Raw genomic sequence first — 26,852 nt, 5'->3', positions numbered from 1 at the left:
TCATAGTGATGCACAGGGATATCCCAAATGTGTTACTAAATAGTTTTGTATGCAAATGAAAAACAAAAGAATAAAACATCTATAGCACAGCGCTTAGCATATTAGCATTCAGTCTCCCAAGCTAACCGGTCGGCGCAGCAACAAGGTAAGTTGCTTCATGAAGTTAAATCTTCATGAAGATTTAACTACAAGAGTTTATAATTCGAATTAAATCTTTAATCGTTAATCCGAATCTCGAATTGAAACAGTTTTAGTTTCCTTTTCTCTCACAAAAGACCCAGCCACGCTATTGTATATAAAGTGTGTATATTTATTGTATATACTGTATATGAGGACCTGAGAGACAGGGATAGAGGGAACTGGTCCTCAGAAACACCATTGTATTCTCCTATTCGCATTGTGTCTAAATCTTTCGATTAACATTTCCATTTTCATCTCATTTCTTCATGATGAATTAAGGTTCAGCTTTAAAACAATAAACATTTTAGGACACGATTTTTTTTTTTAACTTAAATATAGTCAAAATACACCTTCTATAAATATTTAGAGATACTACAGGTGCACTATGTCGCTACAAACTGCAGCTTCCAGGACATATTAGTGATATATAGAGACATATAGAGATATATTTATTATATAATATAATCTTTACATTTTAAGACTTATTGTGTATATTTTGATCTTATGTTGATAATCGTGTTATCTGAGAGGTTTTCACATTAAGTTGCTAGGGCTGTTTACAAGGAACAAAAAGCACACATTTCACCTGAAATTGAGAGAAAATGTTTTAATATCGGTTCAAAGACAAAACCTTTGCATTTGTGGCACCAACCATGGGATAAATATGACCAATAACTATACAAAAAGGGAAAAAAAAAGAGGTTTTTAATTAACTATCAGTAATGTAGACTGGAGCTGATGAGTCCACTTGCACTCTGTGATGCTGAATTCAAGGTCTTTGTGAGGTCCCCACATGATCGGTGTGTTGAGGACATTTCAAAATATTATAAATCACTTGTATTCTGCTCACTTTTTCTTTCACTCAGTTTTTGATTAGGTCTCCTCCCAAACCCAGCATTACCTGATAGACTTTCCTGTGCGCTCGTCATACAGCACTGCACATCCCAAACAAACTGTTAACATATAAACCCTGAACGCAAGTGCACTAATGAACATCTTCATAAAAGTATATATCAGCCTGCGGAAATGCTCTTTCTTTTGTTTTGACATCCAGGTGTTAGTGTATACACTTTATGTTCTTTGGGCCGTCTTTTTCTTTGATGATTAATGGGGATTAGCTTTCAGTTAAGTTACATCATGAAACACAGTTAATACTGCAGTGTTGTTTTGCTTCAGTGAAGCGGTCATTACATTTTATATCCTCCTGTTTAATATTTGAGTTTTGTTATTAAATGTTTACAATTTGACTTTTATACTCTTTGTAGGTTTCATCCACCCTGTTTAGTTTTGTGGTTCACCACCAAGTCTGTGTTTGTGCCATTAGTGTGAGTGCAATTCTTTTTTGGCAAGATTTTTTTAACACCATGATATGTGGCCTCTCCTGCTTATTGTTTTCGCCTCTTATAAATTGTACATCCTCTACTTTGTCTTTTGAATCCTGGCTACAACAAAATTCAATATTGAATAAAACGTACTTGTAACACTGTTGAAAATACAAAATTACAAAACGTAATTATACAGTTTTTAAGTGAAGTGTTTCAAAATCAGTAATAATTCTGACACACATAATGGCAACAACTCAAATAAACACCAGACAGTTGATGGCATTAATGCAGTCTTTTGCAGCTTTCTGAAGACATTTGAAATAAAAAGCCAAAGACAGTTTTTGCTGTAGAGAATTTTATGCCTATTAAAATGTCCCCATCATCTGCTCTTGTTTTGATCAGGCTGCTTGCTCGTCTAATGACATTGGGCCTGTGCTGCCCTTCAGTATAAACCACCGGACTCTTTAAATGAGACAATCTATCTTTTGTTGTGCATGTTATGTTGAAACGGGGTGAAAGCCTGAGGCACAGAAGGATCCAGAACATCAGCTTGGTGAAAGGGTTCTGTTGTGAAGGAGAACAGAACTGATGAGCCCATAGATTTCAGAGAATCACAGCCGTATTTAACCATTCTCTACCAGTATCCTGCTTGTTTGATGTGAGCAACAATAACAGCCTTGTTTCAAACGACCATGGAAAAAGTCTTAGGGGAAAAATTATTTTGGTCCAGTCTGCTACTGGTGATTGTCCATTAACTTGATTGCTGCCAGTTATGTTGTGTTAAGAATGAATCATTTGGCAGGTTAAAATGCTGCCTTGTTTATATTCACGTCAGTAATTCTTTTTTCATATCAGTATCTTTAATCTCTTGTTTTCCTGCAGGTTCAGAAGCATGAGCGGCAGAAACCGGTCAGGTGTTTCAGCCAGCCAGGTGTGTCGTGCATCGTCCTTCTCCAATCAGCCACCCCGTGTGCTGATAGTTGATACGTCGCCGCCGTGGTGGTCACAGACACGTTCTGTGCTGTGTGAAGCCCTTGAGAACTTCCTGTCTCTGGCAAGCAGTCTGGAGGGACCAACTCGAGTACCTCTTCTCAGCCTTTATGCAGTAAACCTGCATCAGGAGTGTCTGCTCCCATTTGTGGTAAGACCTTTGGTTTTGATGTTCTGTACCACTAATAATGGTACTGCCATTCATATTTCTTGTCATTCATAAATCTTATTTTATTTGTGAAACCAGATTATCATGACACGGTTCATGCATCCTACAGTATTTTGGTACATTTCACAATATCCCCTGTTTCGGTTTGTCGGTTCTGTCCCTCGGCAGCAGGTGAAGGGGAATCTTGTGCGTTTACACTCATGTGTTGAGGAGCTGCGCTCTCTGCCTACCGAGGGCTGTGGACGGTCACAGGTTGAGCTCCTTAAACAGGCTGTCCTGGACAGTCTGCAGCAGTACAAACACTACAGCCGCCATACCAATCTAGGTAACAACCTTCACATCAGCTCTGTAGAGGTAAGAACACACCATATTTGTTATGTTGATAGAGGGTTAAGCATTTTTCTGAATTTGCATGTTCCAAATCCTCCATCTGTGGCATAAACGAATGAATATTTCAGTTGGAGATCAGGGCCTCAGCCTCGTGTCTAAAGTGCTTTCAGTGTACTCTTCAATGGAAACCACCCGTTGAGTTACATGAGGATAATCCCTCAAACTTTTTTCAGAGCACTTGCATTCATATTTAAATCTTCTGCTGATGGAATGTGGCACTGAATTAACCCCTGTTATCAATCGTTAATGAAGCCATCAGCATTCTGACACAAACCACATGGCCTGCTGTTTTCTCCCTGCTTTCCACAGACCACATTCAAATGTTCTTCCTACAGGAACCAAAGCGGAGGACAAGTGCTTTTAATCAGATTGTTCTGATATTTATTTTGCCCTTAATGGGATTAATGTTACATTTGTGCTTTTTGTGTCAATTACTACAGACAGCTGTAAGAGAACAAGAATGACTGCAATTCAGACCCAGTTGCTTCCATGTTATAGGATGGTTTAGTGGACTACTCCAGCTGCATGCTCTGTGCAACAGAGTCGAGGACCTTCTTGTGCCATAATCAGATTCGGACCAAAGTACTTTTTACCCTAATTGAACAGATTATACGGAGAGTGTATAAAAATATCGGCAAAATGCACAATTTTTCTTTATTTATAGGTCAATGCTGGCTGTAAACCCCATAAAACTATAAACGCCATACCGCACATAAATAAAAAATTTTCTTATTACTGTTTTATAGATTCATAAAAACTGATCTGAACCCAAATAAACTGAATCATGAGCAACATTTTGGATCAGGGTTATTAAATCTGTAGCTAAAACTCCTGAAAGACTAAAACCAAAACAAAAAAACAAATATATATATATAGATAGATAGATAGATAGATAGATAGATAGATAGATAGATAGATAGATAGATAGAGATTATAGTACATTTAAATTGAATAAACATTTGCATGTTATTCAAATATTAGTCAGATTAAGGAAATGCATGAATCAGATTAGTAGATGCATGTATTATATTAAATGAATAATAAATACAACAGATTTTATTTGTTAGCAGTTAATAGTGACCACTATCAACTACCACTTTAATGTAACTTTACCCCCATTCTATATGTTAAACACTTCTATGGGTGCTTTTCAAAACTTTAGATTATTTACCTACTGTTTATATAGTTAGTTTTCATTTCACAGATATTTCGAAACCAAAAAAAAGACAACAGATTTCCAAAGTATGGTTTCTTGTGAATTGATCAGGTTGTAATCGGAGTTGTTTGTTTAAAGGTGACAGTACTGAGCAGTGAGCCAGGCCGTGCTCTACTCAGGCAACTGGAACAGGGTCTGAAAAATGCCGACCTGGTCAGTCTCCGACGGCTGGTGGTTGTCCACATCGCCGTGGAACAGAACCTTCTAGACAGAGTGCCAGGCTGGAGTCCAGAGTCATGCTCTACAGATGGCATGGAGCAAGCAGAAGGTCAGCATAATTTCCCTTCAGCACATTCACTTTAGTAGGAGTGGGCATTTTTATAAAAACCTTCAATTATTTAGTAAATATTGATTTCTGGCACATTTAGTACATGGTGCACTATTTATATACAGTACTCATCATTGTAGTCATTTCCAACATTTTAATGACTCTATAGCTATTTGTGAGGCATGAACAAAAACAGAATTTGGTGAACTCTCAATCAAACTTCTAATCAGAGGTCTACATGTTTCCTACACGATTGCATTTAGCGTTAAAATACTTGCTATAGCACAGGCTAAAAACAGGAAGTTTCCATTTAAATACAATCCTTTTTACCTTGACTTTCTTGCTCAGCGTGTCTTTTGAGAAGTGTAAGCAGCAGAAGCCAGAACAATACAAAATTCTTGAAGAATCTGTAAGGACTAATAACCAGAAAGACTAAAGCTGCCTTTTCAAGTAAAAAGCCAGATAAAAGCATTCCAAGTACCTGTGATGACACTCTATATGAGCGTGATCAGGTACAGGGCCACTAAATTCATCATACAGTACTTGTAGTGTGTGGCACGCTACTAACCCGGATGTATTTCATCAGTTATAAAGCCCAGGATTGCTGGGATGTTTTTTTAATGGGATGTTAGTCTTATCTTATCTGTGTGAGTGTGTATGTGTGTGTGTGTGTGTGTGTGTGTGTGTGTGTGTGTGTGTGTGTGTGTGTGTGTGTGTGTGTGTGTGTGTGTGTGTGTGTGTGTGTGCCAACGAGTTCTGCCTTTGCCCTGTCATAGGCACAGACAGTGTGTGGAATTGTTAGAGCACAATTAGAACAGAGTTTGTGTACTGTATCTATCACACAGTTAAAAAATATCGGACCCTAAATAAGTCAGCCAAGCTGGAAATCACATAACTCTAATAAAAAGAGAAAAAAGATTGATTTAAAAAAAAAAAAATCAAATCAAAATAAGCAGTATAAAGATTTCTGCGTAAATGACAAAGCACTCTATTCCTATTGCGAAACAGTTATGCAGAAACTAAGGTCATGTGAGTTTTAAATCTCAGTGGAGTGAATAGAAAGCACAGAATTTCTAAAAGGACGGTTACATAAGCATTATTGCTCTGGAGATAGGCATGCCTCGGTCCTACAGTCTTGACTGCATGATTATTCTGACTGCATCGCTCCCTTAAGCTTTTTAATATAGCACTTTTCCGAAAGAAAAAGTAAGACACTAATTGTTAAGCCGCTGATATGGATTATAGTTCAACGTCTCCGTGTTCCGTGATTCCGATTTCACTTCTGCTAGACACAGACTCATCTACTACACTCAGCCACAGATCCATGCTGACCTCCAGAGCCCAGACCCATTAACAGAGTAGGCTTGCTGGAACATGAGCCAAAACCACTCCTTCACATGCATCCTGTTTTTCAGAGTCCAATCGACAGACTTGAGCATGGCAGCCTCATGATCAGGGTTGTGGAACTTGTTTTGTCGAAAAGGAAGGAAGCATGAAAGTGTGTGCATATGTACACTAATAGAAAGAGATTTGTGCAGAGGGCCTTTTGATACATGTCAAAAAGCATTAATTATGCAATAATCATTTTGAATTCATATTATGCAATTATTTATAGTCATTTTTTATTACCAGTGTCTGAATCTTTCGGCTCATCAGAGGTTAATTGTTTTTAACGCTCTTTTAAACCACAGATACAATCTCTTTTATCCCATGAAGCCTGTGAGCAGTTCAAACCCTGCTGGTGAGATATTGGTGCAACGTCATGTGGGTCCATCTGGGATTTCAGCTCTGTGCTCGAATTATGATAGTTAAGTCACTGTGCAGTGTAATGCTCTCAAGCAATATGGAGACGGGTCAGTGGCCCACTCAGTGACTACATTATCATGACATTACTGTTAAATGCATATTCAGTGAGTGCATTGAGCGCATAATTCATATGCTGTTTTTATGCATAAAGAGATGAATTCTGGCATTCAGCACACTAATACTAATGCTAAAGCTGGTGATGAGACAGTATCAGCACCTTTGCTGGGTATTTTAAAAACAAAAAGAAACATGTAAATCCATTAAACATATATAAATACATTTGTATAGTTATATAATTGCATTCAATACTAATACAGTGAAAATGATTTTATGAGATTAATCTCTTTCTGCTAGGTTTGCAATGCTGTTAATTTCCCGAAACTTTCCAAAGAAACTTCATCTGGGGAATTCTGGAAATATTTCATGTTGGAAACTTACCGGAAATATGAAATATGTATCTCATAATTATGTCATTTCCATAAATACTCACCAAGATGGACTTTTTTTGACAAATTTGGTGTGCAGGATTCCAGAAATGATTTGTCTTATGTTGCGTTATAACGCTCAGTGCTCAGTGTTATAATTCTCAGTGCATGTAGGGGGTGTGGCCTCAGAAGCCCTGCATTAAGTGTGCTGTGTGTATGTGATTGATGAATGTGGAAGGTGGAAATTCAGCTGAAATTTCATAAACAATATATCAAAGGCATAAACAATATATGAAAGGGTCTAGGCAACTAAAAACATAAGAGAAATGACCTTTTTAATTAAATCTAGTGGAAATCTCAAAGCCTACTGGTTATGCTCTGTTATCTATCACTGATCAAGGCACAGTGTTGGGAGTAACTTGAAATGTATTTGGTTAGTTGAGTCCAGGTGGAATACTGCAGAAAAGCAGAAAAAGGTGCTCTGAGCTTGAGTTCAGGGATCTGTTGAACTTCAGTCCAAAAGCTGGCAATTGCTCTTTCCTGAAAGCTGTAATTCCAGTTTTCTTATGCAAGAAATAGGACAACACTTCAGGGTCGGTAGAAATCATGAGTTTTCCGCATGACGAGTCAATACAGGGCCACCCAGTCTGTCTGTCTGACTTTTAACTTCTCCATCTATTTCTCTCCCCTGTCTCTGTCAGAGGCAGTAACTCTGGATTTTACTGTTTTTGAGATGGCAGATATACTGCTGTGGGTACAAGACAGACCTGCCCATAGGTCGTGCCCTATTTCGTTTTCTCTTTAGCCCCCTTTGGCATCACCATGGTGATGGGATGGTGTGGACAAGGCAACATGCTTTTGTGCAAATCACTGAAAACGTTAATGACACTAAGGCTGCCACTGGATGAGATAAAGCGTGTATGGGTAATCTAAATATATCTCTGGATGTCAGAGAACTGCCAACTATGTGAATAGGTCTCTGTTGGTGCTTTTGTTTGGGAAGACTGATAATGTGTGCTAAGAATGTGTGTGCGCTTGTGTGCACGGTTGTGTATTTCTATCGTTTAACACTTAATGCTCATGAAAATCAGATCCCTGCATTTCAAAACTATTCGACAACAGTGCTTCGTCCTGAAGTTGTATCTTTTACGATGTTGAAAACTTAATGGTGTCAAGTTGACTATATTTCGAATGCATTCTAATCCAATTTAAATTTGTCTAAACCTTTTGTGATTGAAAGGCTTAGTTCTATTCCATCTATTCTTATAATTAACATTTCTATGTAATTGTAAATTTTTGTATTTTTATGTAGTTAAGTCTCATTTATCACCACCTCACACACATTGTATAACATGTTACACGAAGACATCAGTATCAACCCAGACTTACACAATAAACCCAGACCGGATGCACAACAGAACACAATCTCACTTTACTGGTTTTAAATTATATTTTATTAAGATTTCCATGTTTGTTTGTTTTTTAAGGAAAAATAAAGTCTATTTGAGGATACCAAGAGATATCCTGCACCTAAATTTAGCATGATTATTCTGTCTTCCCTGGGACAGTCTCATAGTGGTCACAGAACTGCAAGAAAAAAGAGTGATGGATAACATCTGTCTTCTCCCCCCATCTTCTCTCAAGGTTTCATCAATTTCAAAGAAAGGTTTCGTTCTCTCAATATTGCCAGGCGTTTTCTGTTTCATCGCTTTATAGAAAGCTTGTACCATGCATCTATGTCTAGCTACATGTGTATTTTTTATCATCTCAGAATCTCAGGGGAAGATGGACTCTATCATCAACATACAGTATTTCAAGGTCAGATTCACCAGTTTGTAAGGCATGTGGGAGTTGAAGAACGATGACCTCCTTAAGTGGGGTTATCAGCTCCAGTTTAGATAACCTGCTGCTTTCTTAACTGACAAGCATGAATATTAAAACAAGCCAGGTCAATAATCGTTGTTGTAAAAGCAACAGGGGTTGTAATAAAATAAAACAGTATGTGGCAGATCAAAAATGTTCCTGTAGGCAGCTTAGGAATTATGAATTCCTCTATAGTTATTCAGAGTAGGATGGCAGATTAACCAGTGTCTGGTTAGCTCACAGCATTAGTGGCTCTCTAAACATGTTTAATTCTTTAATAGTTGCCATTGTAGGCACTTTCAATACAATTCCTGTCCTAAACTGCTAGAGTCTAAACTGTAGAACTGGGTCATTTTAGCCAAATCGCTTACAGTGTTTCCCAGACTATCACATCTATTCACAGTAACACCTTGTATGTAAAATTATATAAATGTGTGCATTGTTAGTTGGCTTGTTGTTGCTGACTTTTTCGAAATGTCATGGAAATATTTCATGTGAGGTTTCTGCATGTAATAATTGTTCCCAAAAGCCATGGTGAGTTCAGATCTCAAAGAGAGTAAGTAAGTACCCAAAAAAAAAAGAGAAACTCCAAATATTAAATGTGATGAGACCTGTAGGAGAACTGTTGGAGTGGCATGGTGCTGTAGAGTAGGGCTGAAACGATTCCTCGAATTACTCGAGTAATTGGTTATAACCTTCGTTTAGTCCATTGAATTACACACGGAGAATTGTGTTCCCCGCGGACCATTATTACTGAAGCACCACACGCTAAACTCTGGAGCGCTATGGACAGGGTAATGCATAAAAAAATGGAGAGACAGGCAGAAAACAGTGAGGTGCGAGGAGTAGATTTATATGGAAGCCCGTTTTCACCACATTAAAAAAAATGTTTTCTCTCTCGCAATTCTGACCGAGTTTCTCACAATTCCGTCTTTATTTCTGGCAATTCCTTTTTTTAGCCAGTCGGGTAGCGTCACCCCCTCTGTAGTGCCAGAAAACTTTACACATGGAACATGAAATGGGCTACAATCAATAGAATCGCATTGTATTAAACTAAGCCTTCAATCCCCAGAGAGAACTGAAGTTTATTTTCCAATTATTATATTCGGGTTCGATTCCCAGTCAGGGAACCCACCCCAGCCATTAGGGTTGCACAAGCCAGTGCACTCTTAGTGCCGGTCCCAAGCCCAGATAAATGGGGAGAGTTGCGTTAGGAAGGGCATCCAGTGTAAAACACGTGCCAAATCGAACATGCGGATCATGAATACGGATGATCCGCTGTGGCGACCCCTAATGGGAGAAGCCGAAAGAAAGTTTTTAACTTCCGGTGTTCCATTCAGGATATATACTTGCTTTGTGTTCTTGGTATATGTTCCAAATCTATCATAATCCTGACCAGGATACTTTAAAATGTATATGTTGAGAATCCAAAATAAGAGCATTTTATTATTATATATACTATATAATTACTATAAACCCAGCTTGAGTTTGGTAATAATAAGTCACCATTTTTCTGATTATCTTATTAAGGCATTTTGTTCTGTAGGCGGTGTAAGAATTAAGTACATGTGGTCAAATGTAGTACAGTAAATGAGATAATTTTGCCTCCAGCGATAATCAGAAATCCGCTTCTGCAAATTTGATACCAAGATTCTGCATTTAAACAACAACAACAACAACAACAAAAAAGGACAACAAAACACACACATTTCATGTTTTCCCTCACAACTTTCTACTGTGCCTTGCTACCTTGGAGAAAATGAGTTAAAGGATAAAGTGTTTTTGTACTTGGGTGTGTATGTGTGTAGTGTGGAACAGTCATGGTGGTCTCTCAAGGATTTGGCTTTGAACAGTTCTGTTTAAGGGAGTTAAGAGACTTTAGAGTTTCCAGAGGATCTGTTATCTCACATTCTTTCATTTTTAAAACATTGTAGTAGATGCATTTTAATGGTCTTCTCTACATCACAGCATTGTGAAATTCCTTTTTTTTTTCTCCACATATTCCAGCATATGGGGAAACTGGGGTCAGACATAAAACAGTGCCTCTGGAACAGAGAGGGTTAAGAGCCTTGCTGAACAATTAGTAATCCAGAGCTTTAAGCACTGAGCTACCTATTTTCTTCTACTTAGTTATGAGCTACCTGTGTTACAGTTTCAGCTTTCTCCATTCATTTCTCAGTTTAGTGACTGGCTGTCTGAAAGATTTCTTCACGGATGATTTCTATTTGTTAAGAAAAATCTGCAGATTCAAATCACCACTTGTAACTCGCACTCGTTTTATAGTGTGTTGGTTATGTGCATTAATTCCAGGGGATTTATCACCCTTTCAATGTGCTAATATAACTCGTATTATATTTCCCCATTAGAATGTTGTTTAAAACACATCCCTTGGCCAGACTTTATACGTTTGTTTTTCATTAGAATCACAAGCCTTAATGACATGTCAATTAGGGAGTTAAAGATTCTGAACTCCCACCGCAACGATCTCTGTCATGTTTAACACAAAAATGTTTTGCTGGAGATAAATTCAAGCGGACCACCAGGAATATCCTGGAAACGGTTCGCATCCGAGGCAGCTTGTTAGTGTTACCGTTTTACAAAATCCAGGACTGAACTATGCATTATGGAGAGTTAATTTTTTTTTTTTTATGTATTTTTTATTTTATATTTTATTGGGTCCCTGGTGGTCTAGTGGTTAGGATGCGGCGATCTCACCGCTGTGGCCCGGGTTCGCCGGTCAGGGAACCAACCCCAGCCACTCTTAGTGCCGGTCCCAAGCCCGGATAAATGGGGTGAGTTGCGTTAGGAAGGGAATCCAGCGTAAAAACATGTGCCAAATCAAACATGCGGATGATCCGCTGTGGCGACCCCTAACGGGAGAAGCCGAAAGAAAGTTTTTATTTATTTTATATTTTATTACACTTCAAATTAATCAAATTTTTTTATTTGTTTTATAATTCTCCAATCTCTCCTGAAATCCACCCATGATACAGAAGCCACTCTGAAAGAAAGTCACATTAACATCATGGTAGTTTTAGTAATGATGTTAGCAGAGCACTGGGGGTGTTTTGTGTGTATAAAAGGAAGTCCGTCTTCATGTGCTTGTGATGATTACCGATTTTAATTCAGTGTTCTCTTACACACGCAGTCTTTTTTCTTCTTGTCGCTTTGAGAGAAATGAGGAAGGGTGTGAGGTTGACTCTTGACTTGGCTTCATACACTTTATGCTGTTTCCTCTCTATAGTTCTCCTGTGGTTAATAGGAAGCTGTCAAATGACGTAAACTCTATGTGGATTCCTGAGAACCTTTTCATGATGCTCTATCACTCAGAATATTTTTAACGTGTTCTTACTAGAAACAAAACCACTTATAGTGCTATGGAACTATCAAAGATCTATAACCAAACACACTTCATTTCCTCCTAAGATCAGAGATAAGCTATAGGCTGATAATTATTACTCTAGAGTAACGGGTCCCAGTGACTCAGTAGCTATTAGGGGCACATGTCAAACTAAACCGTCTTATGTGGAAGTGATGGCAAAGGGATCAATTAGGCTCCATTTGTTTCAGTATGACAGAGAACAGAGGGTCATAGTGGCAGCTAAATTGGTGGCGTTTCCAGGACAGACAACATCTCTGATCTTTATCTACAGTTAGTATCAAGCCATGAGAAAGATGGACAGCTAGTGAGCAACAGTGAGAGACGGATCATGTGTAAGGATGAGAGGTCGACCGATATGGGTTTTTCTCTGGCCGATATCGATGCCAATATTTAGAAATCACGGCAGCCGATGGGCGAAATACCAGGGTTGCTTCTGGCCAGATGGGTGGCCTAAGCAGAAATGTACTATATATATATATATATATATATATATATATATATATATATATACATATACATACATACAACTGTAGTCATTTACTGTATAAATATATACATACAACTGTAGCGGCAAAGTCATCAATTAACTCATCATATGATTACGTCTTTGCTAATTCTGAGTTGATGCTGATTATTGATAACCGCAGCATTAAATTAAACGTTTGTAGCGTTAAACTTTAATTACCCTTAAGTTTTACAGATTCGTGGACATTTTTTTCTTTTTTTTTACTTTGAAGTGCCAGACTGCTGTTGTCTCTCCCTGGGCATAGTTTCCTTCAATTAGGATCATTTGCAAAAATGGCATCACTTACTGCGTTCGCTGTGAAATGCATTTCTTTTTTTATATTTATCATGTTTTTATTTATATGTATCTAAATATTAATATACAATTCAAGTTTTTTATTATTATTTTTATCCCGGAGGGGCGGCACTGTGATATGTTTTGAAAACAAGGTGAGGGAAGCGAGATTTAGATGGTTTGGACATGTGCAGAGGAGGGACATGGGGTATATCGGTAGGAGAATCCTGAGGATGGAGCCACCAAGAAGGAGGAAAAGAGAAAGACCAAGGAGGAGGTTTATAAATGTGGTGAGGGAAGACATGCAGTTAGTTGGTGTGAAAGAGGCAGATGTAGAGGACAGGGGGGTGCGGAGACGGATGATCCGCTGTGGCGACCCCTAATGGGAGAAGCTGAAAGAAGAAGAAGAAGGGGCGGTACTGTGATATACAATGCTGTTGTTTTTTTTTTGTTTTTTTTTTACCAATATATTCGGATAATTTATTCCCCCCCTTATCTCATAAAACCTTTAAGTTAATAAATAGTTAACAAATCTAACTTAAATTAAACATTTATTAAACAACAAAAGCCTCTTCAATCAGTCCACTTGTTACCAGGTTTAAGTGCCCGAGTCTCCTGTAGCCTAAACTACAGCTGTGGGTAAAAACTCGCGAACAATACAGTTCATTCTCTCTCCTAATGTTATTTTCATTCTCTCTCCTAATGTTATTTTCATTCTCTCTCCTAATGTTATTCTCCTTCTCTCTCCTAATGTTATTCTCCCTCTCTCTCCTAATGTTATTCTCCTTCTCTCTCCTAATGTTATTCTCATTCTCTCTCCTAATGTTATTCTCCTTCTCTCTCCTAATGTTATTCTCCCTCTCTCTCCTAATGTTATTCTCCTTCTCTCTCCTAATGTTATTCTCCTTCTCTCTCCTAATGTTATTCTCCTTCTCTCTCCTAATGTTATTCTCCTTCTCTCTCCTAATGTTATTCTCCCTCTCTCTCCTAATGTTATTCTCCTTCTCTCTCCTAATGTTATTCTCCCTCTCTCTCCTAATGTTATTCTCCTTCTCTCTCCTAATGTTATTCTCCTTCTCTCTCCTAATGTTATTCTCCCTCTCTCTCCTAATGTTATTCTCATTCTCTCTCCTAATGTTATTCTCATTCTCTCTCCTAATGTTATTCTCCTTCTCTCTCCTAATGTTATTCTCATTCTCTCTACTAATGTTATTCTCATTCTCTCTCCTAATGTTATTCTCCTTCTCTCTCCTAATGTTATTCTCATTCTCTCTACTAATGTTATTCTCATTCTCTCTCCTAATGTTATTCTCCCTCTCTCTCCTAATGTTATTCTCCCTCTCTCCTAATGTTATTCTCCCTCTCTCTACTAATGTTATTCTCCTTCTCTCTCCTAATGTTATTCTCATTCTCTCTCCTAATGTTATTCTCCTTCTCTCTCTACTAATGTTATTCTCCTTCTCTCTCCTAATGTTATTCTCCTTCTCTCTCCTAATGGTTTTCTCCTTCTCTCTCCTAATGTTATTCTCCTTCTCTCTCTACTAATGTTATTCTCCTTCTCTCTCCTAATGGTTTTCTCCTTCTCTCTCCTAATGTTATTCTCCTTCTCTCTCTACTAATGTTATTCTCCTTCTCTCTCCTAATGGTTTTCTCCTTCTCTCTCCTAATGTTATTCTCCTTCTCTCTCTCCTAATGTTATTCTCCTTCTCTCTCCTAATGTTATTCTCCTTCTCTCTCCTAATGTTATTCTCCTTCTCTCTCCTAATGGTTTTCTCCTTCTCTCTCCTAATGTTATTCTCCTTCTCTCTCTACTAATGTTATTCTCCTTCTCTCTCCTAATGGTTTTCTCCTTCTCTCTCCTAATGTTATTCTCCTTCTCTCTCTCCTAATGTTATTCTCATTCTCTCTCCTAATGTTATTCTCATTCTCTCTCCTAATGTTATTCTCATTCTCTCTCCTAATGTTATTCTCCTTCTCTCTCCTAATGTTATTCTCCTTCTCTCTCCTAATGTTATTCTCCTTCTCTCTCTACTAATGTTATTCTCATTCTCTTTCCTAATGTTATTCTCCTTCTCTCTCCTAATGTTATTCTCCTTCTCTCTCCTAATGTTATTCTCCCTCTCTCTCCTAATGTTATTCTCATTCTCTCTCCTAATGTTATTCTCCTTCTCTCTCCTAATGTTATTCTCCCTCTCTCTCCTAATGTTATTCTCCTTCTCTATCCTAATGTTATTCTCATTCTCTCTCCTAATGTTATTCTCCCTCTCTCTCCTAATGTTATTCTCCCTCTCTCTCCTAATGTTATTCTCATTCTCTCTCCTAATGTTATTCTCCTTCTCTCTCCTAATGTTATTCTCATTCTCTCTACTAATGTTATTCTCATTCTCTCTCCTAATGTTATTCTCCCTCTCTCTCCTAATGTTATTCTCCCTCTCTCTCCTAATGTTATTCTCCCTCTCTCTCCTAATGTTATTCTCCTTCTCTCTCCTAATGTTATTCTCCTTCTCTCTCCTAATGTTATTCTCCTTCTCTCTCCTAATGTTATTCTCCCTCTCTCTCCTAATGTTATTCTCCTTCTCTCTCCTAATGTTATTCTCCCTCTCTCTCCTAATGTTATTCTCCTTCTCTCTCCTAATGTTATTCTCCTTCTCTCTACTAATGTTATTCTTATTCTCTCTCCTAATGTTATTCTCCCTCTCTCTCCTAATGTTATTCTCCCTCTCTTTCCTAATGTTATTCTCCCTCTCTCTACTAATGTTATTCTCCTTCTCTCTCCTAATGTTATTCTCATTCTCTCTCCTAATGTTATTCTCCCTCTCTCTCCTAATGTTATTCTCCCTCTCTCTCCTAATGTTATTCTCATTCTCTCTCCTAATGTTATTCTCATTCTCTCTCCTAATGTTATTCTCCTTCTCTCTCTACTAATGTTATTCTCATTCTCTCTCTCCTAATGTTATTCTCCCTCTCTCTACTAATGTTATTTTCCTTCTCTCTCCAAAAGCAGCATCAGATTTAACCAATTAAATATGTAAGGCTGGATTAAGAACAAACGATAAGAACTTAAAACCTGGGACACACCAAGCTGACGGTCGGCCATCAGGGAATGTCAGTGGGTTTTTGAGTGTCGGTCAACTTTCGTTTTTTCTGACATCGTTGGTTTGAGTCCGATGGCATCAGTGTGTGTATGTGTGTGTGTGTGTATATATATATTTAGTGATTTAGCACACGAGACCAAAACGGAACACATATGTTATTTTTACTTGCTCTTGTCTTTGCAACTTAGCAGACTCGATCAAAAAAAGCCACGATTCTGTTAGTAATGATCGCGGTAGCGATGTAATCTCTGTGTTTAACAGGTGATGTGGGGGTTGCTCTGCATCTGCTACTCTTCATGTTCTCCATTTCCCACTTCTCCATTCTCACCTTTTTAGCCCACTCACACCATCTGGGTGACATTTAACTAGATGTTAGATCGTATCAGTGTGCAGTGGTGTATGACATTCATCAGCCTTCATTTAGTATTCAATATTAGAACTAATGACTTGTCAACAAACTCATGTCAACTGTACCTTATTTAGAGGATTTAACCGTGTTAATATCCTTGTTTTTTGTTTTTTTTTGCTTCGTATGTAAGAGGGAGACATTTTTCTTCATTTCATTTGCTGTGTAATGTTGTTTATTTACTCGCATGTAACCTGATCATAAAGCCGCTTCGGGTTGCATATTAACCTCCAGCACAAGCTTTCTGTGTTTTTCTTGACAGCTTGTGAACCGTTTTATTTGTGTTTGCCTTGCAAATTCTAGATGAGATACAAAGGATTAGTCGTTGTGCTACACTGATAACCAGGGGGAAAACATATTTATTACAAAACTGCTATGTTTTCGTTTTAGAAGAACTTTAGCCTCTCCCATCATAAATCCCAATACAGTGATTGCATGCTAGAGTCTTTTCTTTTTTTTCTCTCCAATCATTCTCAGGCTCCAACCCTTCCTCCCTCTCTCTCTCTCTCTCTCTCTCTCTCTCTCTCTCTCTCTCTCTCTCTCTCTCTCTCTCTCTCTCTCACACTCACTCACTCACTCACTCACTCACTCACTCACACACTCTCTCTCTCTCTCTCTCTCTCTCTCACACTCAATCTCTCTCTCTCTCTCTCTCTCTCTCTCTCACACTCACTCACTCACTCACTCACTCACTCACTCACTCACTCACACTCTCTCTCTCTCTCTCTCTCTCTCTCTCTCTCACACACTCCCTCACTCACTCTCACTCTCTCTCTCTCTCTCTCTCTCTCTCTCTCTCTCTCTTTTTCTCTCTCTCACTCACACTCTCTCTCTCTCTCTCTCTCTCTCACTCACTCACTCACCCTCTCTCTCTCTCTTTCTCCCCCCTCTCTCTCTCTCTCTCTCTCTCTCACTCACTCACTCACACTCTCTCTCTCTCACTCACTCACTCACTCACTCACACTCTCTCTCTCTCACTCACTCACTCACTCACTCACTCACTCACACTCTCTCTCTCTCTCTCTCTCTCTCTCTCTCTCTCTCTCTCTCTCTCTCTCCGTTTGCTACTTAATGAAAGTTTAAACATGACCACTTGGCTCCCATTAGACTCATTGGGCCCTTTGGAGGTACATGAATAATTAAATATAGCTCCAGAGGAAGCATCAATGAGTCTCATCTTACAGAGGTTTATTTCCAGGATGACAGTCAAGAACAATTAGGCTCCTTATGACATATTGTATATTATGTATTAATATTAGTCCTATTACAGAATTATATGGTTCAGAGTCTGAAAAAATAACCAAATACTGTCAGCCAAATGAATACAATTAATGAACATTTGTAAGAAGAACAAGCAATATCTGATTAGAAATATATAAATTAATTCATTAATCAAGGAGCCTATCATTGAAACACTGAGCAACATGAATATTAATAATATTTTATTAATTTATTTTAGGTACATCATACAATATAAATAAAAATATTTTTTATTTAGGTGTTTAATCTTTTTTATACAAAATAAAGAATTATTTTATAAAATAGTTTTTTTATTCAGCAAATAAGTTTCTGGTTTTCATAAAAGTCGTAAAGCAAAAAAAAAAAAAAAAAAAGAAAACTTTGTAAGGCTTTTTTAAGATTTCCCAATTAGACACCACAGTTCTGCACTACCATCTAGTGGTAACGTGAGGCACAGCAACAAAAAAGTATAATAAAATCACAGTGCGCAATTTCCGGCCCGCTGTATGTGTATGTGTTTCAATACTTTTTCATTTTATTTGTACCTGTATTCTAAAAAAGGAGTGTACAGTTTCAGAAATCATTTTTGGCGCCAATTTCTCTACTCTTTCTGTAGACGATCTGATGCTAGGGGCTGAGATGGACTTGCAGTTAGTGGAGAACAGTGTTGTCGCTGTGGAGAACGTTCTAAAGGCATGGCTTCATGACCAAACGGGAGAAAGAGAGCACCTTCAGCTGCTGCTACCTGCATCAGTACAACCAAAGAGTCCAAAAGCCATTCCTACTCACAGACCTGATCCTGGTGACTTACATTACACATATTTACTTACTATAACGGGAGACTTACACTATTTCCTAAATATCTAAATAAACATACAAAATGTGTGTAATATGTGTGTGTGTGGCTGTAGTGTGTATAAAGTGTGACATGCAGGAAAGGCTTGTGAGCCCAGCTCTTCTCCCCTGCACTCCGAGCCTTGGAGCCAAAACCGAGAGCATAAACGACTTCCCCCCGGAAATCAGAAGCCTGTCCAATCAGAGCTCCGGGCCACAGCGACTCCGAGTCATCAAGTACAGTTTCACTGCAGATAAGATGCTGCTGTAACTGTGTCAGTGTAATGATAATGGTTAAGCCTGAGGCATGTGCGGAGCCAGTGATGTCTTCTGTCATGAACAAGGCTTTTTATACAGCCTTTTCAACAGATCCAACACACAGCATGTACATGTCCTTACTGTTAGCAACAGCCAATAACAGAATTGCTAATTTGATAATTTTCAGTATTGAAAGACCACTTTTTCTTAAATTCTACTATTCTGTTTTCCAAAAACGCACCGTTTTGAACATGCACGTGTCGTCAGTTAGCAGTATTAAATATAGTATTAAAGTATTAAAGCAGGAAAAAACATTGAGAGAGGAACTAAAAAAAAACGTGGAATCGTAGCTAAAGCAGTGAGACAGACGCGAAAATGAATAGCTTATGCAAAAAAGGCTTCTGTGTCACACTGAACATGGCCATGAGTCATACTCTGATGTGGTGTGGAACATCTAGACAGAGACTTCTGTGTCTGTCACGAGCACACAGATAGACAGACACACTGCCACGCATTGTGAAAGCTTCTGGATTTTGCATACATTTTGCATGCTTGTGATGTCATTTGTTTCAGGGAATTTTCAAGAGACAGTAAAAGCATTCTCACCTTGTTGTTGTGCAGTAAAGGGGGGAAAAAAAAATCAGCACCACGTTGGTCCGTCTCCTGTTTTGCTTTCTTTCATCTCAGTTTCACTCTCACTCTTTCTTTCCACCGACTTCAATAACTGTCAGGATTTTGCTTTTGTTTTTTTTATCACCGTACTGTTTACTTATTTACCTGTTACATTCAGAATTCATTGTACATGTTGACAGTATCTAGCGTATGTATTAGACTCTTGTGTGGGTTTTGTTTCTTTAGTATAGAAAAATTGGGAGTTTGTAAATGTGTGTGTGTGTGTGTGTGTGTGTGTGTGTGTGTTAGAGCTTTGCATGCAGAAGGAGTGTGTCAGTCTGTTCTGTACGGCCTTCCAATAGTCATAAGACCTACAACTTGCTGGCAGCTGGACTGGGAAGAGATGGAGAGCAACCATCAGACCTTCCAGGCTCTCTGTCACACACTCAGAGTCAGTGAAGAACGAGTCTGTGCATATGCAATGAGAAAAAAAAAAAAAAAAGATCCAATTCATTTTCATGATACATAAACATATTGCAATATTTGAGGCATTGTTAGACTAAAAGGTACATTTAAAAAAAAATTGTAATCAACAAAATGTATCTCAGCAGGTAAAAATAAACCTTGAAAGAAAAAATCTGATACCTTTTACTAAAAAGAAGATTGACTTTATTTAATTAATCTATTTAATTATTACATCATTTGACCCCGTGTTATTGCAGATTTGTTTAGAATCTATAAAAATAAATCAACAAAACTTAATCTTGTAGCTTATTGTTGTAGCATGAAAGGAGCAGCAGTCTGTTTTCCCCCAAAAGCTCAGTCTGGTCTCAAGTCTGCAAATAGAATTGAGCTGGAAAACAATGAATAACACTATAATTTCATCTTTAAGATGTATATATTATTGACTTCACAAAATCATTTATTTAAAATGAGGTTAAACGAATGACATTTCAAATAGTTCAATGAATGTTTTCCAGGGAAAAATTAAAACCCTCTCTATACAGCCAACTATTAACTTTTATACCCGTCTATACACTATACAGTCAACTTTTTATTTATTATTACTTCTCTGGAATATTACTAGTGTTAATAAAAATAAATAATTGAAATGTTTTCACATCTTTGTGCTTTCTCAGACCCGCGACTTGTTTCTCTTAGTGCGTTCAGAGACCGAGTTTCGTTCTGCATCCAGCGCATTTTCCTTCTACGTCCTCCAGTCCTCAGCCTCCCTCTCACTCTTATTAAAACCTGTCCTTACAAGAGAATTAATGCTGCCGTGCAGTCTACCTGTCTCAAACGAGGACCCACCACCCAACACGCTTAATACAGTGGAGGTATTCTCTCTCTCTCTCTCTCTCTCTCTCTCTCTCTCTCTCTCTCTCTCTCTCTCTCTCTCTCTCTCTCTCTCTCTCTCTGCTAATTTCTTACACACAAAAAAACAAACATGGCCTTAGTATTTAAATGATATAGTTTCAGTTTATTTGGTGTCAGCACCTTTTCCCAGCCAAATCCCTCAAACTTTGCTAAATATTTGAGGTGCTCAGTTAGTATAGACATGTTAAGTAGAAGGGGGATATCTAAAAATTTCTGACAGGAGCATTCAGATTTTTTTTGTAATTCCACAGAAGCGCTGTGGCCTTCACTGGATTGCTTTTTGAACTTTCATAATGCCTATGTGGTATGTTGCTTCATCATTTGAGTGCATAATGTGTAGCGTTCCCTGTAGTTCTGATTATGAATGACTCATAAAGTACCATCTTTTTTGGGTTCTAACATCCTTTTTCCTGCATGTGTCATTTCCTCTTTTGCAACAGAGTCAACATTGTGTGTGTGTGTGTGTGTGTACATCTATCTATCTATCTATCTATCTATCTATCTATCTATCTATCTATCTATGTACCTATGTACCTATGTACCTATCTATACTAAAGATAGATAGATAGATAGATAGATAGATAGATAGATAGATAGATAGATAGATAGATAGATAGATAGATAGATAGATAGACTCTCTGAGGATTTGAGAATTAGAATCGTTGCTCTCCACAAAGATGTCCTAGACTATAAGAAGATCAGTAACACTCTGAAAATGAGTTACAGTAAAGTGACCAGAGTCATACAGAGGTTTTCCGAGACGGGATATCCTCGGAGCAGATCTCGCAAAGGTCTATCAAAGAAGTTGAGTCCTCGTGCCGTGTGTCAGGTGCAGAAGCTGGGAGCATGAATTACTGGAATCATGTCTTGTGGTCTGATTAGACTGAGATAAACGTGTTTGGCTCAGATTATGTCCAGCATGCGTGGCGAACGCCCTGGTGAACAGAACCAAGAAAATGGTGTCTTGCCTACAGTCAAGCATGGTGGTGGTAGCATCATGGTCTGGGGCTGCATGAGTGCTGCTGGTACTGGGGAGCTGTGGTTCATTAAAGAAAACGTGGATTCCATAATGTACTGTGACATTCTGAAGCTAAAAATTATGCCCTCCCTTCAGAAACTGGGCCGAACGGCAGTATTATGACCCTAAACACACCACCAAGATGACAACTGCCTTGCTGAGGAAGCTGAAGTTGATGTTGTGGCCAAGTATGTCTTCAGACCTGAACCTTGTTGAGCACCTGTGGGGCATCTTCAAGCGGAAGGTGGAGAAGTGCTATGTGTCAAACTTCCAGCAGCTCATTATGGAGTCGAAGGGGATCCCAGGAACAACCTGTGCTGCTCGAAAACAACGGTGTTCACACAAAATATTGACACTTTGGACACAGCTTTTACATGTTCGCTCACTTATGTTTCCAGCTATTTAGACAAAAATGGCTGCATGTTGTTATTTTTAGAGGACAGTAAATCTGTACTGCTCTACAAGATGCACGTTGACCACTTTAAAATATATCCAAGCTTCATTTCTATAGTATTGTCCCCTGAGAACATATAATAAAATGGTTGTTAAAATGTGTGGGGTTTTTCACCACTTTTGAGAGATACTATATATGTATATGACAAGTCACACAAACAGTACGTTTGGAATCCATATAACAGTTGACATTTGAAAGATACAACTTTTTCTCCGCTCTATGAATAGTTTATTTGTTTGTACAAAATATTTTGTGATTACCACCAAAATATATGGTGTTTTTATTCTTTCTTTCACAGAAATGTCTGGATCAACTGGAGACGGATCCAGTGTTTAACCCTCTTTGTCTGGGCTGTAATCTTTACCCGTACCTGAAGATGAGAGGCCTGGTCTCTCGCTCCTACAGCTCTCGCTTTCAGAGCCAAGCACGAGGCCAACGTAGAAATCCAAACCGACCAACAGAGGGCTCCACACCTCGGCAGGTCAGATGTACTACACATTTGGGATGTTTTTTTATGATTTGGAACAGCTAATTTGGTGATTAAGCACTGTATAGGAATACCCCAGTGTCCTTTCAACTTTATATCAAAATACTGTACGTTTGTAGCCTACATGTGATTAAAAATAGAAAAGACAATCAACAGTTAAAAACACGTAAAATCTGAAAACGTTCTGGAATTCATTCCAAAGATTAGCCACTAAATATAAACGAAGAACTTGAAATTGCATATAAAAGTAAGTGACAGACATGAGAGAAATCTGTTCCTTTTTCATGCAGCTGGAACACTGGAACAGTACAATCAGTTACTTATGATGATGTTTTAAGAAATCTTGTGGTATTCATGGTTCATTAGCTAAACACATCCTCAGAAGGGATGCAATAACTACAAAATCTTTCCACTCAAATCCCTGAAAAGACGAATGATTCAGAGCTTAATTTCCAAAACACCTCTGACTGGAGAATTTTTCTAAGCTTTCTGTTTCACATGAATGTTTTGAAGTCACACCAAAAGATACCTTTAGAGCTTTGAGTAAACAGGTTTCTGTTCTTTTTTTATTATACGGAAATGTCTTTCTTGTCCATTGCAATTACTTATACTGTACTGAGGTTGATGAAGTTGAAAACACTAGTCATTTTTTAAGCTGATGATAATGAAATGAACCCATTCTGGTGTTAATAAAATATTTATGATGACAAATGGCTTTTCTTTTTGTATATAGTTGCATCAAGGTCGCGTCAAAGCCATGGTCGCTCCTCTGTCCTCTGCACCGGCAGCCAAGATGTCCCGCCCCCCTCTGACCCTGAGCCGCTCACGACCCCATGATCCCACCCTTTGCTTAATGGACGACGACATGGATAATGATCTTGTTATGATGTGAGAGCATCACACTTCTGAGTTTAGTGTTTAGGATTCTCTATATTTCTCTCATTGGTTATGTTTTTTGAATAGTGAGTGTTTAAGCTACACATCACACCACAGTGCACTGAAGACCCAGCCTTATATTTATAGCCCATAAACACTTCCAGCTCTAACAACTTTTTTGTTGGTGTTGTTTTTGTAGAAATGAACACTTCACAAACACAAAGATATTTTCACATGCAAACAGACGAATTCATAATTAGTTAAGAATTAAAAGCTAAATTCTAATGTTAGATATTTGTAATCATTCGTGATTCAGCAAGCCGAAGTATCCAGTGCTACAGACCTATAGACAAAAGAAAATACAGGCATTGATATAAAATATCAGAAAATACAGCCGAATTCATCATTTATAACAATTTTTAAACCTAAGTTTATAAGGAGTCGGTGATTTGTTTCACTCACTGATTTCCATTAGCTGTTAGAGGACAATATGGCAGCCTTGGAGTGCAGCTTACACCAGCTGTTTATACATCTACAGCTGTTAAACATTAGAGCAGATAAAATGCGTTATTCTTTGCACAAAAAAAGACCGAAAACGAACGATAGACGGCTGTTAACGCCCTATTTCGGCCTTAAATGGTTAAATGGCAGTTTTGTTCTCACAGTGCTTAATTATATGAATATTAAGGTAGACATATTAGAAGCTAAATACACTTTAACAGCATCTGTTGGCACATTCACAGACTGTGATGCTGAATAAAAACAACAAAAGCAGGGTGGAATAGTTTTATTGGTGTGACACATTAACTAAAGATAAATCCGTGTACGTTTTTTTTTTTTTTTTAAACTGTAAATGTGAAAAAAATGAGACTTCAGTTTCTGGAACTGAAGTTATGTCAAGGCCATGGCATTACTCAATGTCACTGACTGATCCCCATCAGAGCTGCTTCATTAACATTTCCGCTATTCCACCCACCCAATGCCGCCTACACCTATGACACCATGACTTCATTTTGGGGTTAGACGTTATGCAAACCCCATCGCAAACGAGGTTTTGTTAAAAAAAAAAAAAAAAAAAAAAAAAAAAAAAAAAAAGGGAAAAATTAAGTTCTTGTTTTTTGCACTTCCTGTTCTGTATCAATTTTTTTTTAAAGGCTTTTAACATTTTTCAAAAGCCAGATTTTCTGATTTGTATTACTTGAAGGTTTTGCCCAGAGCGCTTTCACATCTGAGTCCACCTAATAGCGTGAACACGTGTTCTCTCCTGGGTCAGATTGCATGCGGATTTTGTAACGTCTGCGAAGTGTTATTTAGACTCCGAGTTAAAGTCCACGGCAAAAAAAAATTTTCCCCTACCACGAAGAACCAATTCTACAAATGTAACAAAAAAACTCACGGAGATTAAAACAATATGTTCGGGCTTTCGTCCACATAAACAACAGACACGCAAATGTGTTTGATTTTAAGAGTATGTTGTGTTATAATAAAGAGCTTCCTCTCTCTCATACCACAGCATTAAGGCATTCGTTCAATGCATCCGAGTTTCTTTCATGATAATAGTCACTGTTTGATTAAACTGTTCTAATCTTGATGTAGTTGGTTTAATACCCAATATACAAAAAAAGGCAATAAAATGTGTTAATAGAGTTTTGTCCTCGTCCAAACAGCTTTGTTTAATTTTCACACAAACAGCCACAAATAATTCATCTACCAAAAACATTTAGTCATGAAGTGTGTGGAAAGCAGAGACAGGATCTGGCATTGACTATAAAGACTGATGCTGTTTCCATAAATAGAAATGATTAGTTTTTGGCAGTAACAGATTTTTCATGAAGTAGGTTTTCCAGCTTTCCTGTTTGTACTTACGGAATATCCTATCAGTATGACTCGTTACAAAATCGATGTAATCCGAGTCCTCCAAATAGCTTTACTATTGTTATACAAGGTTTATTTACCTCTGTACTTAGTAAGCAGTTGACAAGTACAAACACACAGTGATTAGTAACTCATTTGTGACACCCAAGCTGTAGTTTAATTATGCCACCAAACACACGTGCACCGTGCTGTGTGCTTTATGTTTTATTGACACGTGTTCAGAGAGATTTAGCAGAATTTTCTAGATGAAATAAAAAATTAGCCACAGTTTATTATTCAGCATATAATTTGACTATGATGAGCATTTCTCGTACCAAAAGTTCTTCTGTTGTACACTTCAGAGAGCAAGGGCACACTTCTGTTTTTTTTTTTTTTTTTTTTTTTTTTTTTTTTTTTTTTTTTTTTTTTCCCCCCCTACGGTTATTCAGGCATACAAAAGGGGTTGGAAAGAAAACAGAAACTGCACGTTCTAGAAAAGGGGAAGTCAAGCAAGATGATAAATACATCCCCCAGTGCGATCCTTTTTATAGACTGGGAAACACCAATCATGATACCACTGAAAAATGTTACCAATTCAATGAATACTATTAAAATTAAAATCTTTGGTTCTGCAAAGAGCATCGGGAGATTATACTATATATAAGATTTGTTTTACTAACACAGTTTGGCTCAGCTCTCTGGTTAATAAATGCCAGCATGTTCATTTTATAGGACATTATGCACACACTTGCAGACTGGCCACATGCTAACTTTAGAAATAATGGCATTTGTAGAATCTTAATGAATCCACAGTGGCGCATTACAGCTCCAGGGTTCCCAGTTCGACCCTGAGCTCAGGTATGTGCCTGTGTTGCTCCTCCCACATCCCAAAAACCAGTGCCAGTAGATGTATTATATATACTAAATTGCCCCGAGTGTGTGAATGTGCTCTGGATATGCTCCCTAGCCCTGACTCGGGTTATTAAGTGAATGAATGTATGCGATCCCAATAAAAATGCCCGCTCTCAAAAATAGCTGCACTGACAGGAAAGCATAATGTAAAGAGATGCAGACTTGTATTAAGCTCAGACTAATTAACTTTTACAAAATGCCGTACTAAAACTGCACCGCAATGTGATGAATAGATCAGAATCTGGCAGGCCAAGAGGGTGGTCATTGAATAAAAACATTCAGACAGTGGAAGAAAAGACCGAGGAGGAGAGAACGAAAAAGGAAACAGTGAACGGGTGAATAAGAAAAAAAAAAAAAAAACTAGGACTAGGAACAGCCTGTACCTTCAGACACAGCCAGGCAGACACAAAATAACCTTGCCAACATTCTAGCCATTTAAATTAAAGCCCTTTTTTTTGTACAGCTGGTTAATATTCACTAGGCATCAGGCTGTGTTTTATCTTTCCTGGCATTTCTCAATAGCTGTTTCAGAAGGACAGAATAGGGAGTAAATAGAGGGATGGTGAGAAAGCAGAAAAAGGAGTATTCGGGAAGCTCTTCACTCTTTACCATTTCCT

At 38.0% G+C, this 26,852-nt stretch overlaps 1 protein-coding gene across 2 annotated transcripts; it reads left to right on the top strand.

Annotated features, from left to right (window-relative positions):
- m1ap (meiosis 1 associated protein) lies at window positions 1–26,781 on the top strand. 2 transcript variants are annotated; one of them, XM_083541206.1, is made up of 10 exons: window positions 1–145; window positions 2,394–2,646; window positions 2,833–3,018; window positions 4,349–4,538; window positions 18,170–18,355; window positions 18,465–18,624; window positions 19,567–19,708; window positions 20,397–20,594; window positions 22,405–22,587; window positions 23,327–26,781. In XM_083541206.1, exons 2-10 carry the CDS (start codon window positions 2,398–2,400, stop codon window positions 23,483–23,485), a joined length of 1,653 nt encoding a protein of 550 aa, XP_083397332.1. In that variant the 5' UTR covers window positions 1–145; window positions 2,394–2,397; the 3' UTR covers window positions 23,486–26,781. The 2 variants fall into 2 exon arrangements, with proteins under 2 accessions (XP_083397332.1, XP_083397333.1); XM_083541207.1 differs by lacking the exon at window positions 1–145 and adding an exon at window positions 1,883–2,245 and having other exon boundaries at window positions 2,388–2,646.
- Window positions 26,782–26,852: the final 71 nt, after the last annotated feature.

Source organism: Silurus aristotelis (assembly GCF_946808225.1).
Source record: "Silurus aristotelis genome assembly, chromosome: 5".
Taxonomy (NCBI): domain Eukaryota; kingdom Metazoa; phylum Chordata; class Actinopteri; order Siluriformes; family Siluridae; genus Silurus; species Silurus aristotelis.
Note: the sequence above shows the minus strand (reverse complement) of the source record. Positions and strands in the feature narration are given on the sequence as shown.